A 15,857-nucleotide genomic window follows, 5' to 3' on the forward strand; every position below is an offset into this window, starting at 1 on the left:
ATATGTGGACCTCCCACAAGTCCCTTATCCTATCTTCTGCTTCTATTACATCACCAGATGCAAATATTCTTTCTGCCAAATGTTTTTCTTCTCTATCACTGGCACATGAAATATCTTCATGAAGTAGCTCTCTTTCTTCTAGAAATGATTATTATTATATACGTATGTTTTCTGTTCTTAGTACACATACACTTGAGTGTGTGATTTTTTGACACCTGTCCATGGAGACTTTGCTTTCATGCTCTCTGAAAAGCAGCAGGGTTAGAATGGGCATAGCCATTTAGAGTTCTTTTCATGTCATAAAGTTGAACTGAGAGCAAGCACTTTTATCTTTTGCATGTAATTATGATATTCAGCTCACTCATGCAGGGTAGATTAACTCACTTTGAACAGCTTTAATTAGATTTTCCGTTCTATATAGTGATTTCTTTGTCTTCTACTTTAACACCCAGTCTAGCTGAGCAAAAATTTCCAGGTTTAAAATACTGTGCAGAAGCTTATCTCCTCCATGACTGCATTCCAGATGCCTCATTTGTTTGGTGAAATAAAAATGCATTAGAAGATATACCTAATATATATATATATTTTTTTTTTCTAAAGAATCCTTAAAATAAGGAGACATGCAGACTTTTCTCTACTAGTCAAGTTCGTGAGACCTGACTCCGAGTTAAGTAAATATAATGAATGCAGATCTGAGCAGCTTCCATCAGATATGCACTGAAATTCTAGATGGTACCTCATCCCTGGAGGTGTTCAGGGCCATGATGGATGGTGTCCTGGGCAACGTGATCTATTGCTTGATGCAGTCTTTGGCACCTCTGCCCACGCCTGAGGGTCAGAACTAGATGAACATAATTGGTCATAAGTTGGAGCTCAACACATTAGGAATGTGTTATTATTATCAAAGGAATAGCCTGGTACTGCTATTTTTCAACAGAAGTTGGACTTGACGGCCCTGCATGTTTCTTTCAAACCTATGATCTTATACTGGGTAGCAGAGAAGTAGAGTTTCCCCTTAATCATAGAATCATAGAATGGTTTGGGTTGGAAGGGACATTTAAGATCACCTGGTTCCAACTCCTTGGCTATAGGCAGGGACACCTTCCTCTAGACCAGGTTGCTCACAGCCCCATCCAGCCTGGCCTTGAATGCTTCCAAGGAGGGGACATCCACAACCTTGCTGGGCAACCTGTTCCAGTGTCTCACCAACTAAACAGTAAAGAATTTACTTCTAATATCTAGTCTAAATCTACCCTCTTCCAGTTTAAAGCCATTTGACCTTGTCCTGTCGCTACCTGCCCCCATAAAAAGTCCTTCTCCAGCTTTCCTGTTGGCCCCTTCAGGTACCGGAAGGCCACTATGAAGTCTCCTTGGAGCCTTCTCTTCTCCAGGCTGAAGATCCCCAGCTCTTTCAGCCCGGTCCTATGGGGGAGGTGCTCTAACCCTCTGATCATCTTCATGGCCCTCCTCTGGACCTGCTCCTACAGCTCCATGTCCTTGTACTGGGGGCTCCAGAACTGGGCACTGTACTCCAGGTGGGGTCTCACGAGAGCAGAGTATAGGGGCAGAATCGCCTCCCTCGACCTGCCGGTCACACTTCTCTTGATCCAACCCAGGATATGGTTGGCCTTCTGGGCTGCAAGCACACAGTGCAGGCTCATGCTGAGTCCTTCATCAACTGACACTCCCAAATCCTTCTCTTCAGAGCTGTTCTCAAGCCATTCTCTGCCCAGTATGTACCTTGCTTGGGATTGCCCTGACCCAGGTGCAGGACCTTGCACTTGACCTTATCTTCATGAGGTTGGAATGGGTCTGCCTCTCAAGGCTGTTCAGGTGTCTCTGGAAGGCATCCCTTCCCTCTAGCTTGGTGTTGTCTGCAGACTTGCTGTAGGTGCAGATGTACAGAAGTACAGAAAGTAAGTGCCAGAACACTTTGCTAAACAGAAACTTGCAGAAGTACAAAAGAAGTGCCATAACCATGAAGTCTGTGCAGGCTGGACAAGCTCATTATGGCAGGGAGAGAAGGAGTCTTAAAACTTCGCTCAGCTTCTATGGCAGATGCTGGCTCCTTCCTCCAGGAGAAAGAGCAGGAGCCAGATGCCATTAGGGTATTGATTTTGACTTTCGTCGTGCACCTGGAGCTCTTCTGTCTGCTGCTAACGACAGGCTTAGACAATAAAGTGTAAAGATGACACCCACAGAAAATGGGCCCAAACATCTGGATCTCTTTTGCCAGACTCCAGCCGAGGAGTGTCAGTTACAGGCACTTCTTGCCAAACATGCTCCATATGAGCTCACATTTCATGGGCAAACTGTTGTAGGAATTGCAGGGGATCAGTTAACAGTGCAGCTCTCCTAAAAGAACACATACATGCTGCATCTTTGTGTGTGCTGAGACACTGTGTAGTAATGATGAGATAAGCATTTTGGTTACCACCCTCAGGATGCAAAATATGAGCTTTTAAGTGGGGCTTGTCTCTTGAGTGTTGACATTTTCAGCTTCTTTAAATGACTCTGAATTACCCTTGGATGCCTGGATATATGTTTGAAAATCCAAATGGAAATGTGTAAAACAAATTCAGTCTGCCTAACGTTCTGTCTTCACTTCTACAGCACGTTTGAAAGAAATGAAAAGCTGCTACTACAGCACCCTTAAGGCTTACTGCTATCCAGAGGCAAACTTTCTGATAATGCCATTGGCAAGTTCATGAAACTTTTTCCAAACAGCATTTGCTCTTTTCCTACCTCACTGAGGATCAGTGCTGTTTTGAAGATGCCTTAACTAATACCACTGAAGTAGTCATTTTAAGTTTCTCAGGCTCACTAAAGACTGTTTCACAACAGATGACTAAAGATTTAGACTTACTCCCTTACAAGTAAGGGAGATATCTTATTCATAGAGAGAGGAAAAGATCTTGTTCTTGGATAGGAACAGACTTACATCAATTAGATCCTACTACTCTTTGTCACTCCAGTTTTCCAAATAGGGAATGAAATACGATGGGAGCACTCTAAGACCAGTACACCAACCAGGAGCTGTAGAGTTAAATCAGTTCTTCAGGCAGATGGGAAGTCATGACTGAGCTGGTAAACCAGCTACAGAATGATCACGAGGTAGCGGGAGGTGTCTAAGTTTACCAGGTTACATGATCTTTTGCACTTCGCTAAAAAATATGCTGCATTTTACCCTCACCGTAGCTGCAAAATGCAAAAATCAGCGTACTTCTGAACAAACCATATTTTGATACAACCATAAAGGTTTCTCTGTGTATCCAAAGATTGGAAGCAAGCAGCAATTCCACAAGTGCTCTCAAAGTGAGCAGAGCCCAGCGGCCATGCAAATGTCTTGGGTGCTCTGATACGTCCAGTGCTCAATAGTGCCCTCCTCATCAGCAAAATAAATGTGAGATGAATATTTTGTGTAAAATTGAATGGAATGAAAAAAAAAAAAAGAAGGAAAGAAAAGAGAATGGAGTTGGTGCAGCCATCTTAAATACGTGTAATTTGGCTGTAGTGTTGGCATCTCTCTTAGCTTTCAGAAGTGTCTGCCAACAGTGGGAATGCTTGAAGAAGCGTTTCAGAAATGCGAGGACCAATATTTCTGTCTTCAAAACCAGTTATTTTTATTGCAGTATTGCAGCCTTCTTCTAGAATAAAAGAAAAAAATTTAGTTCCCCCAAGCAAATTTGAAGGCTTGGTTTATTTTAAGGTACTGTTTGGTTTTATAATAAATGGTTTGAGGGCATCCAGTGCCGTCCCACCTCTCCTCCTCCCCACTCGTTTTCTGCATTGCAGCTTCAACCATCAGTCAAATAACAGAATGTAATCCCATCCCAGGATTTTATCTGTAGATAATCTCATCACATGACAGTTTCAGTAAAAATGGTGCTTCTCTGGATAGCTTCCAGGCAGGATAATATCACAAACACTCCCATGAAGATTTTGTCACTTCCTTATCCGGAGTGTAAGTGGTTACTAATTCCAGATAATTTCTTTTCCCAGTGCTGTATTTCTTTCATTCTCAGTACTTCTTACCCTCTGCAGATGAAGTGCCTAGGGAAGCTTTCCAGAAGCCTGGGAGATTTTTTCTTCTCCTCCTTCTGGACTACAGGGAAAAAGCAGAAAATTGCTGCTCTTCATTCTCTTAATATTTATTTTCATCAAGTCATTTCATCATCTGTCATCATTGCAAACTTGCAATTGTCTCTTGTTTCTGTGGTACATGTCGAGGGGCAAAAGAGCTCCTCCAGAGGAAACATTCCCTCACAAGTGGAAGAAAAGCATAGACTAAGATCATATCGTTTTGTGCCACGAGCAAAAGGATTTCTCATTGCATCCCATCCACTCTTCCTGAAGAGCAGTTTGAGCTTGAAATTGCAAGCGACTGTGATGACACCAGGAAATCATTCAGCAGATTAGAGAGAGAACAGTGAAAAAGGAAATATTAGAACAGTTAAAGAAGATCAGTGTGTCAGGTTTAAAGAAATAACAGCTGATCATTCCTGTACATACGTTACATCCGAAGTGTGTTCTAATACATTGTGCCACAGCACAGATTTTCCAAAGAGTTCTGATTCAGGAGGTTCATCTTTTTTATCGGTAGATGGAAACAAAAACATACTCTCTCATATATTATTTTATATATTCATTCTTGAGGAATAAAAATGGTTGACTTCAGGTACGTTTTCCTTTGAATTGGCAGTGTTCAGTGGAAAAGGGAATAGCAGCATTACCTCCAGGATTTAATTTAATAACAGAGTGGATAATGGAGCGTTTCTAAAACCACTGGATTTATCCAGCTCAGCACAAATGCCTGGTTTCTGCTGGGAACTCCTGCCTAAATTCCATTTAACGTTATCTGGAATTGCATGCCTGCACAACATGGAGAAAATTCAACCTAGGTGTCAGTAGGATTTAAAAAAATATTGGGTGTGGGTCATGCATGCTAGCGTAAATCCAATTAAATCAGTGCATCTAAAAATGCCTCGTTATCTACTCACTGATTTTATATGCAGTGTAAGTCTAAGTAGGTCAGAAGTCAAATGAGAAACAACCCCAGCAGGCAATTATAAAGGTAATGTGGCTTAGACCAGAGCCAGACTAAAGCCAGCTATGTTTGGTATCAGTCTGTGTCTAATGAGAGGCAAATATTGACAGCAAAGAGCCACGCTTTTGCTACAGAATAACTAAAATCACTTGTGTTTCTTCTAGGAACTGACACTCCTCTGTTTTTATTATGGGCTTCGGTAATAGACACTGATTTCCATGGAGGCTGTCCTTGTTTAAATCTTATGTATTTTTTTAATAATTAGAAAATCTGATTTTTATTTTCATCTTTTAAAAAAGGCATATCCGAATTGTGAAGCAGGCTGATTGTCCTTGGCCAGGCTCACATCAGGTGCCGATTGCCCTAGTGACTTTCAAGCCAGCAATGATTCATGCAACTCCATTGGCTTTGACGTTGCCTCAATTTATACAGTTTATATGCCCTCTTTTAAGAGGGCAGAATCCAAGATTCAGTGGGACCCTAAAATGTACCCAATGCTTCTAAGTCTGAATGAGTGTTAGAGATGGAATCCATCTTCCCTGGCCTGAGACCTGTGTGATACAGGCACTATGGAGTCCTGCTTCTTGATGGTTCGAGCTTGCTAAGGTATAAAGAAGTTCCTACTCCAGCTTCACAAGACTTAATTGCCATGTTCCTCACTTCTATTAAAAGCCTCTGTTCTACCCCTATAATTGCATCATGTATCATGTTCCTATACGTGATTTTAAATGACTGAGCATCAACTGATGGATATACTTTACTTTAAAGGAGAAGCAATTCATTAGTTATGAAGAACATACATACTCAACACTGTGTTTTGGAAAGTCATCACAATGATGATACCATCATTTCCAGATATGCTAATTTAATATACTCAATTATGTATTTTGTGGTTTCTTTTCAGGCCACATTTAAAGGTTGGATGGATATTATGTATGCAGCAGTGGATTCACGAGAGGTAGGTCACAACAGTGAAAGAGATTATTTCCTTTTCCATTGACATTTGCCACATTCAGGATGTTTAACAACAGCAGCAAAAATACATGCAGGCTGCCAGTCCCTGTTTTACTCTGCTTGAGCCTATTGCAGACCTTCATTTTTTGCAGGTGGTACTGAAGTCTCATGACCCTGAAATTAAATCAAATGCAGCCCACAGATTTATTCAATTAATTCATCTGTTTGTTCTGGAAAACTCCCAGCACAGAGAGGCATCTCCAGAGTGAGGCTGAGTCTACCAAAAACCTAAATTGTCTCTTCTGTTTCTTCCACTCTCCCCATTGACTGCTGTATTTGCCATGAATTGAATTTTTAATTACAGGAACCTCTTGAGAAGCACTGGGATTTTTAAGTTTTGGTATTTATTTTTATTGGAAGGAGGCATTGTCTCCTTTCCCTTTTTGAATTAATTTAAGGCACAAGATTACACTTACTGATAAATGTTGAGATAAGCACTCATGAATGAGATTTAGTCAGGTTGAATTGACCAACAGGGACTCAAGGCTTGAACGGAAGGACAAATGTTGAAAAAACTTCATGGCATCAACAGAGGATCACTTTTGCGTGATGTTGATTTACGCACAAAAAAGATTTGGAAAGCCAGAGCCACCCATAGTGCCACTGGGCTCCTTTGAAACACCCTGATTTTTTCCTTTCTCAGTTCTATCTGAGATGGATAAGCTGATGATAACCCAGAACTCTGTGGATTTCTGACTCCAGGATTGTGCTACAGGTTTTTCGGATACGGTTCTTCCTTGGAAAAATTCTTTCTGATGTCAGTACTGTTATCAAAATAGCTTGCATACTGAAGTCTCTATTAAGAAAATATAATTCTAAACGCATTCACTCTAAATCCAGTGTTTTTCAGTAGCATCTAATTTTACTGTGATCCTACTTTTGTTTCTTTCCAAGTGCTATTAGTTCATATAAGATGAGGGATAACCAGAACACGGATTCTTTTCCCCTTCTGCGTTCAAACTGAGAACATTTTATAGGATTTATTCTGAAGTTGCACTCTTTGAGGCAGAGTGATTGCTGTTGACAGTATTATAAAATACAGCTGAATTAAACATGCCATTTCAGATACCAGAGATTGTGAAGCGCTGAGTCTGGTAGTGGGAGTTGCATTGTTTTTCCTCTTTCATAATCTTTTTTGTTGATGGATAGTTTTCTTTGGACTGCATTAATATTTTGATTTGTGCAGATCTGGTGTCATTTTCATGTTTTCTCTTTTCCCTCTGCAGTGCGAGGAGCAGCCTGAATGGGAATGTAATTTATACATGTACCTGTACTTTGTGATTTTCATCATCTTCGGGTCTTTCTTCACACTGAACCTCTTCATTGGTGTCATCATTGACAATTTCAACCAACAGAAGAAAAAGATAAGTATTGAATATGCTGCACATCATCTTGTGATCACTGCTGAGACAAGGCCAAGAGATCGATTTATAAGCAGCAGCTTTGCCACATTATCCACAAGATTATGAGAGAATTCAGTGAGAATTCTACAAAATCAGAGCTGTAGCAGCCCCTCATCTCCCCACAGCAGAAGAAAATACAGCCCTGGATTTTGGATGGATGCATTGGAGCTCTTTTCATTGGAAATAACAGTATTTTTCTCATCCTATACTTAGGTGGCCAGGACATCTTTATGACAGAAGAACAGAAAAAGTATTATAACGCAATGAAAAAGTTGGGATCTAAGAAACCTCAAAAGCCAATCCCAAGACCACTGGTAAGAATGGCATAATTCAGTTGAATAATGTGTAATAGATAGAGATTTATTTAATAGAATAAATGCTATCCCACTTCCCTGATGAAAGCCACTTTTCTTCTACATATTATGATTTTGGACAGTATTTGCAATCCTACTTTCCTGCAATCCGAATTTCCACTGTTCTGCTGTATTGACTAAAAATCCAATTTACATATGCAGTCGTTCCAGTGACCACGTCTGCACTGAATGAATTCATGGCCTCAATCCACTGTCTTCTTTCAGTAGTTTCAAGAATCACTAGGTGTAAATGGGTTTGAAAACTCTATCATCCAACTGTCCATCATCATCTTCTTGTTTCTGAAGTGCTGGTATATAGTCTATTTTCCACTGCTTCCTGATGAATCACAAAATCATGTCATCATTTTGACATGGTCCAAATCTCCTAACTAACAATTCTTTTCTTTCCTCCAGAACAAATACCAAGGTTTTATTTTTGATGTTGTCTCAAAACAAGCCTTTGATGTCTCCATCATGATTCTCATCTGCCTTAACATGGTTACCATGATGGTAGAAACAGATGATCAAAGTCAGGAAAAAGTGAACATCCTCCACAAAATCAACATGCTTTTTGTTGCCATCTTCACTGGGGAGTGCATCTTCAAAATGCTGGCACTACGACACTACTACTTCACCAATGGTTGGAACATCTTTGACTTTGTCGTCGTGATTCTGTCTATTGTAGGTAGGTGAATCTGAATGGCAGAGAAGCACTTAAACACACTTAAACTTAAAAGGTGCATGTAAACTTAATTAGACAGAGTTGAAAGATTTGTGGGGAAAAAAAAAACACTCAGAGAACTGGATTCTAAGTGATTTTTAATATTTAAATACACTCAAACACTCTGACAGCAGTGATGAAGATAACAGATGTCGTTGTATAGTACTGATTTCAAGGGCATGAACATAAAACATGGTCCAGAACCAGCAGCATACACTTCAGCCATGTGCTGGATAACAGTCTAAGTCAGAGAAGTAAAAAAGCCACATGAAAAGAGCACATGCAAGCTGCTCTTATTTTGATATTCACTTTTTATTACATAAGTATGAAAAAGTTCTTCAGGTCAGCTGTGGGTAGATGCAGTGAATTTGACTGCTCTCAGCTCTGTGAATCACTGGGAGCATCACTGTCACACAGCTGTTATCAGAGCCTTCATGCTGTGGGCATGTCCATGGCAGCCAGTTAAGCAGAGTCATTGTGTTGGCCATAGCTGTGTCCCATGATCAACTGGGTTGTTTCAGTGTCAGAGGAGTTGGGCCATGCCAAAAAAGCCTCTCCCAAGTAGGGGATGAGGTGGCATGAGCTGGCCATGTCTCACTGCATCTGGAGACTGCTGACAGTAGACAATCTGGCCAAAGCTGCTCTGTTTCTGCAGGGAAGAGAGTTTAGCCACAGGAATGCAGGCTTATTTTTTGCTAGAGTAGCCTTAGCTCTTAGTTCTTTCCCAGCTCATCAGGGAGACTAGAAAAACTAATGAGCAAGCAACTAAGCCAATGTTCAGTAGGAATTTGCACCATTTGGTTATTGCTCATGAAAACAGACCCAGCACACAGTGTTGAATCACAGAACTTGTTGACTTGCTAATGTTTTGCTAACAAAAATATTTTCAAATCGGAAAACTCTTGACCAGCTGTACTCCAGATAAATGGCTCATGACCAAAAGCTGCAGATAGTTGTGTCCTGTATGACCTGATTCTGGTTTCTCATTCCCAATAGATGACTTTTCCCTTTATAAAACTGTAACTACCATTGACACCTTTGCTCAGAGTCTCAACAAAATTTGCATGGATTAAGTGACCGTGAAAATGCTAACAATAATGCCATTCCCTTTATCTTAGGTCTTCCAGTTTGCAGAACTTTTCATTGATTTTTTTCCATAATCCTCATTGATTTCTTTAAAGGGAATCAGGGATTATTTCCAAGGCAATAACTTGCTGTTTGTCTTTTCTTTTCAAGGCACCGTACTTTCTGACATCATTCAGAAATACTTTTTCTCTCCCACACTCTTCAGAGTCATTCGCTTGGCTCGAATTGGCCGGATCCTAAGACTCATCCGGGGAGCCAAAGGAATTCGAACTCTCCTTTTTGCCTTAATGATGTCCCTACCTGCTCTGTTCAACATTGGCCTCCTGCTTTTTCTGGTCATGTTCATTTATGCCATTTTTGGCATGGCTAACTTTGCCTATGTTAAGAAGGAGTATGGGATTGATGACATGTTCAACTTCCAAACTTTTGCTAACAGCATGCTCTGTCTCTTCCAAATCACAACGTCAGCTGGCTGGGATGGTCTTCTCAATCCTATTTTGAACACTGGACCACCATATTGCGACCCAAACCTTCCAAATGCAAATGGTTCAAAGGGAGACTGTGGAAGTCCTGCTGTAGGGATTTTATTCTTTGTTACTTATATCATTATATCATTTCTCATTGTTGTAAACATGTATATAGCCATTATTTTAGAGAACTTCAGTGTAGCCACTGAGGAAAGTACAGAGCCTCTAAGTGAGGATGATTTTGATATGTTCTATGAAATCTGGGAGAAGTTTGACCCTGAAGCCACTCAGTTTATTGAGTATTCTGCACTTTCAGACTTTGCAGATGCACTGTCAGAACCTTTGCGCATAGCAAAACCAAACAAAATCAAACTCATAGCAATGGACCTGCCCATGGTCAGTGGAGACAGGATCCATTGCTTGGATATTTTGTTTGCTTTTACAAAAAGGGTGCTAGGAGAATCTGGGGAGATGGATGCCCTTAAAATACAAATGGAAGAAAAGTTCATGGCGGCGAATCCATCCAAGATCTCTTACGAACCAATAACAACAACTCTCAGACGGAAACAAGAAGAGGTCTCAGCCATCGTCATCCAGCGCGCCTACAGGAGACATTTGTTTCGGCGCTCAATGAAGCAGGCGTCTTACTTGTACCGACACAGAACTTTTGATGGCAGCATCCTCGAGGACGATGCACCCGAGAAGGAGGGTCTCATTGCATTCATGATGAATGAAAACTACGGCAGGCCAATAGACAAATCAGAAACCCTGTCCTCCACGTCCTTCCCTCCGTCCTACGACAGCGTTACCAGAGGTACAAGCGAGAATCTCCAGCTGAAGTTGACAGACTCGAGCAAAAGTGATGAGGCCATAGATTGTTTGCTCTCACCAGACAGAGATAAAGAATCAATTGTTTAAATGTCTGTTTAGAATGCTTTAAAATATTGTTTACAGAATGTAATGCTGTAACTACACAACGATTGAAGCAGCCTTTTTATTAAACATTAGTTGCGAAAGAAACAGTGGAGTTTTTACCCTTAACTACAGGAGTCTAATAAGTCATATAACCTTTGACCCTGCTCTTTTTGACTTGGCTCAATATTTATATTTATATATGCACAGGAAGAATCTTGGCAGGGTCATGGCTGTTATATCAATGGTGTGAATAGGAATATGCTAGACTGTAAAACAGTAAACACAGTGTATATCTATCCACAGATAAAGCCTGGCTGTATACATTCATTTAAGGTCTTACTCATATTAGTGTGTTTACTTATGGCAATGTATGACCTTGCATTCTAAAAAGAAAAAAAATATATCACAGCTGCTGTAGCAAAATGTAACACTTACTGTATATGTTGTGAATGGTCTTTCATAAATTTATTATATTTGATATTTTTTTACTTAAAAAAGTCTCTTTTTCCATGGAGATTAATGATCCTTACACTCTTCATGATGAACTCTGAGTCAAGGTAGTAGGAACTTGCAGGATCCCGGTTGTTTGAAGAGGAAAGTTGTTGCAAAGTAAACCATCCAGTTAGCAACATTTAACTGTTTATTACACTCAGCCCTCCCTGCTGGGACTTGCAACTGCTCATCAGCAGGAACAGAAAAAGAAAGAAAAAAAGAAAAAAAAACAAAACAGAGAAGGAAATGATGACAAAAATCATAAGAGAAATTGCTTGTTTTATCCTTCAGGAACCCAGAGAGTAATGGATTCTGTTTGTAAACCTGTTAATAAAAGCACTAATTTTTTAGTTTGTTTCAAGAATCTGCTTTGAATACTGCAATCAGACTTGCCATAGAAGTAGTGCATCACTTGTGTGTAGTGCTCAAGGCACCGTCTATGCTGGCAGAGTTAAGAGCATGGGATAGGCTATGTTTTCCCAGGAACACTAAGCTAAGCAGCCTTTTTGGAAACTCTGTGCATCAATATTACTCCAAAAATAGTATTATTAATCATAACAACACTGATTGGGTCACGAGGAATGGCTGCAGCAGTGTGTTCAAGAAGGTTGGAGGGGAATCGCCCCTGGATCTGTATGTAACCTCTAAGGTTTTGAATCCTTTCTTCTCAGCGTTCATCTTTCATTTTATCAGATGGTACAGATAGATGACTGGGGAAGGACAAGAAATACAGGAACCAATGATAAGAGTCCACTAGGAAATAGAAACATCCTCATTCCTGCAGGCAAAGGAATATTTACAGCTGATGCATCCATCAGCTTCAGGCCAAAGAAATGACAACAGAATGGAAGGTGGATGTGTGGCTGTAGAAAAGTATTAGAGGTTTTATGTGCTAACATAGCTTATTATTTATTATTAAACTTTCAGCTGTGGTAGAATATGAGAAAGTATCTATGGAATATAGAGACAATTCTGTCACTGCAGACAGGTTCTTTCTTTTTCACCTTCAGACTGATTGTACTTGGTTTGGTTGAACTTTGTGAAAAATCTTGAGATTTCTGTAATGAGCCATTGCACTTTAAGGAAGAGTAATTGTGCTTTTCACCTTGGAAAAGCAAAGATATCAAGAATGTATTTAAGGTGTATTGTGATTGACATTTAGTTACATCCCAGGTTGTAAAGGTGTCAAAATCCACATGGGGTTGGCAACAAGAATTAAAGCAACATGTTACAGCAAATTTTGTCTATGGCCATTGTTATCTGTCCTCTAAACAAGTCAAAATGTGTAAAGACAACGTGTCAAGAGGATGACTGTGTATCTGTAAATATGGGCTAATTATTCTCTCCATTCATTGAGAGGTGTCTCAGGCATTCATTTGACAGTGGGCTATTGGATAATGCAGAGGATTTGCCAGCAGGATTCCTGGGGTCTATTCCTGATTCTTGCTACACGATTTTTAGGCAAATAATTGAACCTATCTGTGCCTCAGTTTACCCATCTGTAAAATGGGGGTAATAATACTTACCTACCTCACAGGGGTGTTGTCAGACTTTCTGGTTGCAAAGTGCTATAAGGGAATGAAACGTATTCTATAAGTATTATAATAATCATGCTCTCTTGCCCTTTTAACCCCATGTCTATGGTGTATAACATAGGGCTGTTCCTCTGGAGATTTTGTTGCCTTTAAATCTTGTATGTAATTAGATTCTAACCTAAGGGAACTACTCTTCGTTCCTTAAAGTGAAAACACTCTTTATTCTTTCCTCCCTCCTCACCATCCCTTCCCCTCACCCCCCTCCGCCCCCAAAAAAGAAAATTGCTCAAGGCTTCTCAAATTAGAGAAACTTTATACAGATTCCCTGTGTATTTATGCTGTAATCTTATTCTGACTGTACATATCACCCAGAAAGAGTATGCGATTTTTATATTTATATGCATACACACACACACACATATACCCATACATATATAAGTATATTGTGAGTTTATAGAGTGACTGACACTCAGAGGACATGACTTACTGATTAAAATGTTTTGTTCTCAGTGGGATTTATTGATCTTTAGAAATGAGCTGCTGCCTATAATGAAACTGTTTAATTAGGAAATAGTACATGCATTACCTGCTGAACAAGCATTTATTGGCTGACAACTGGTAAAATTATTTTCCTTTCAAAGCCTCAGAATGAAAAAAAAAAAGAAGGAAAAAAGCTAAGAATTAAGAGGATTTCTTACCTGATTTTTATCATTCAATATATAATATTCAAAACAAACAACAAAAAAGTCAACCTGCACATAGCAATGCTGTGTTGGTCACTGTTTTACAAATATTTTAAGTATTTGCAACTTATATTCAACTTATATTCTTAATAAGAGTGTGGCCCTGTGATGAATGGGATGCAATGCAAAGATAAGCTGGCAACTGGTCATACTAGAGAAGAGCTCTTCCTTGGGTCATTTCACTCATGCGTTGAACATTTCATTACCATTGCTGTGAGACTCTGTAGTATTACTGCAATATAACTGGTTCTGGTTTTTACCCAAAATCTGTTAAAAAATAATTGTCGATTCAAAAAATATATATGAAATTAGGTCTTAACTGTAGGTGTTTACAGTGCGACTTTATTAGAAAAAAATGAATTGTAAATTATTTTCAAAAGCTTTGTAACAGGAAGATTGCTTTTCCATTGGGTTTTCAATTTTGTTGAACATTTATTTAAAGCTGAAGAGAGAATGGTATCTTTGTATGGTATGCAGAACTCCCCTCCAAAACTTCAGATAGCCTCACTTGCAGGTTTTTATTAATGGAGATGCCAATTTGTACTCAGCATTGATATGTCCTCCCAGTACAGTGACTTAGTTAAAGACACTGACTTAATAGTTGGCCCACACTGTCTATAAGCATGAGTGCTACCATTTTTATGTTGATTTGTTCAATAAAGGCTACCACGTGAATCACTCAAGCTACGAAAAGAGCAAGGAAAATATCAGCCAATATCATAGGACATATTCAGCTGTTTGTACCTGGAAAAAAAAAATCAAGTTTATTATGTTTCTTTGTTAAATAAATAAGGATAACAAATATTTTCTGTGTCAATTATTTTTTGTTATTTTATTTATGTGACTTCTCTTGCACCTTCAGCACCTCTGTTTGAGAAATGCATGGTGACTTTTGTTGTCAGTGAATACCTCTCCAGTTCCTCTTGCACTGTAAGGCTACTACAGGGTGTTAAAGGTTTGAGCCAAAGCTCGTTGATATTCATGGAGAATTTTGGGGTAAGAAAATAATCAATTTACTTAACGGTAGTATTGATTTATGTCTACTTTAGTTACACAGATTTGGCCTTTGTTTGTTATTATTGTATTGGTTATATACTAAAATGGCCACTAAACAAAGGGCAACATCCTTCCCAAATCTTGACTTCCTCAGACCGGGGAGGAACTTCAAGGGGGACAAGTGACCACCCTTGGAGCTCTTCCCTTAGCTCTTATAATCATAGAGTCACAGAATCATTATGTTAGAAAAAATCACTGAGATCCCCAAGTCCAATCTCAACCCATCCCACCATGCCCACTGCCCATGTCCTCAGTGCCACATCTCCACAGTTCTGGAACACATTTGGGGTGATCCCAGCACATCTCTGGGCAGCCTGTGTCAGTGCATTACTACTCATTCTGAGGAGAAATTTTTCCAACTTGAAATTTCCAACACGAAATGTTCCATCCTGAAGATATCCAAACTGTGATCTTTTCAGCACTGAGGGAATCAACTTAGTTACCCTGTTTCAATGATCTGAATTCTGTTTAATCAGGGAAAGTTTTGCAATCACATAAAAGCAGAAGAAAACTGAGCTGGTTTAAACTGAAGTGAAAGAGTCCAATCAGTCCCCTGAATTAATTTAATATAATCAGTTTATAGCAATGGGACAGAGTGATCTGTGGGAAAGGCTTTTGGTTCTGTTAAGTAAACATTTAAGAGAATGTGTCATGTAATAATATCACTTCTGAGTAATTGTGTATAGAATAAATCCGGTTGAAATTTTTTCAGCAATGTACTTTTGGTTGGAAGGAGCCGTTTATTGAAATAAAAACTTTCCACAGAGACACGTCAGGTTGACAAGGAAATTCCTTGTTATAATTTGTCATCAGAGTTCCCACTGAAAGAACATTCAGAGTATAATCCCTACTGTGATGATTTCCATTGGTAGATTGTTACCAGAACCACTTACCTTCTCTTCTGTGCTCCCATCATTGTGCTAGGGGCTGGTTTAGGTTATGGGACTCTCCTCCTTTTCATGCAGGACTTGGGGAAATTTCTAAGGGGTTCAGATGTTTCCTTTTTAAGATGAAATTTTAAAAAA

At 39.5% G+C, this 15,857-nt stretch overlaps 1 protein-coding gene across 4 annotated transcripts in view; it reads left to right on the plus strand.

The window, feature by feature from the left end:
- Window positions 1-11,718, plus strand: part of LOC100543777 (sodium channel protein type 5 subunit alpha-like) — a 589,192-nt gene extending 577,474 nt beyond the window's left edge. For all 4 annotated transcript variants that reach the window (XM_019616237.1, XM_019616239.1, XM_010712352.2 and 1 more), the window contains 5 exons: window positions 5,952-6,005; window positions 7,288-7,425; window positions 7,674-7,778; window positions 8,232-8,502; window positions 9,775-11,718. In XM_019616237.1, coding sequence (XP_019471782.1) covers window positions 5,952-6,005; window positions 7,288-7,425; window positions 7,674-7,778; window positions 8,232-8,502; window positions 9,775-11,009 — 1,803 coding nt within the window. In that variant the 3' untranslated portion in view covers window positions 11,010-11,718. The remainder of the gene's footprint in view (window positions 1-5,951; window positions 6,006-7,287; window positions 7,426-7,673; window positions 7,779-8,231; window positions 8,503-9,774) is intronic.
- Window positions 11,719-15,857: the final 4,139 nt, after the last annotated feature.

Source organism: Meleagris gallopavo, chromosome 6 (genome assembly GCF_000146605.3).
Source record: "Meleagris gallopavo isolate NT-WF06-2002-E0010 breed Aviagen turkey brand Nicholas breeding stock chromosome 6, Turkey_5.1, whole genome shotgun sequence".
Taxonomy (NCBI): domain Eukaryota; kingdom Metazoa; phylum Chordata; class Aves; order Galliformes; family Phasianidae; genus Meleagris; species Meleagris gallopavo.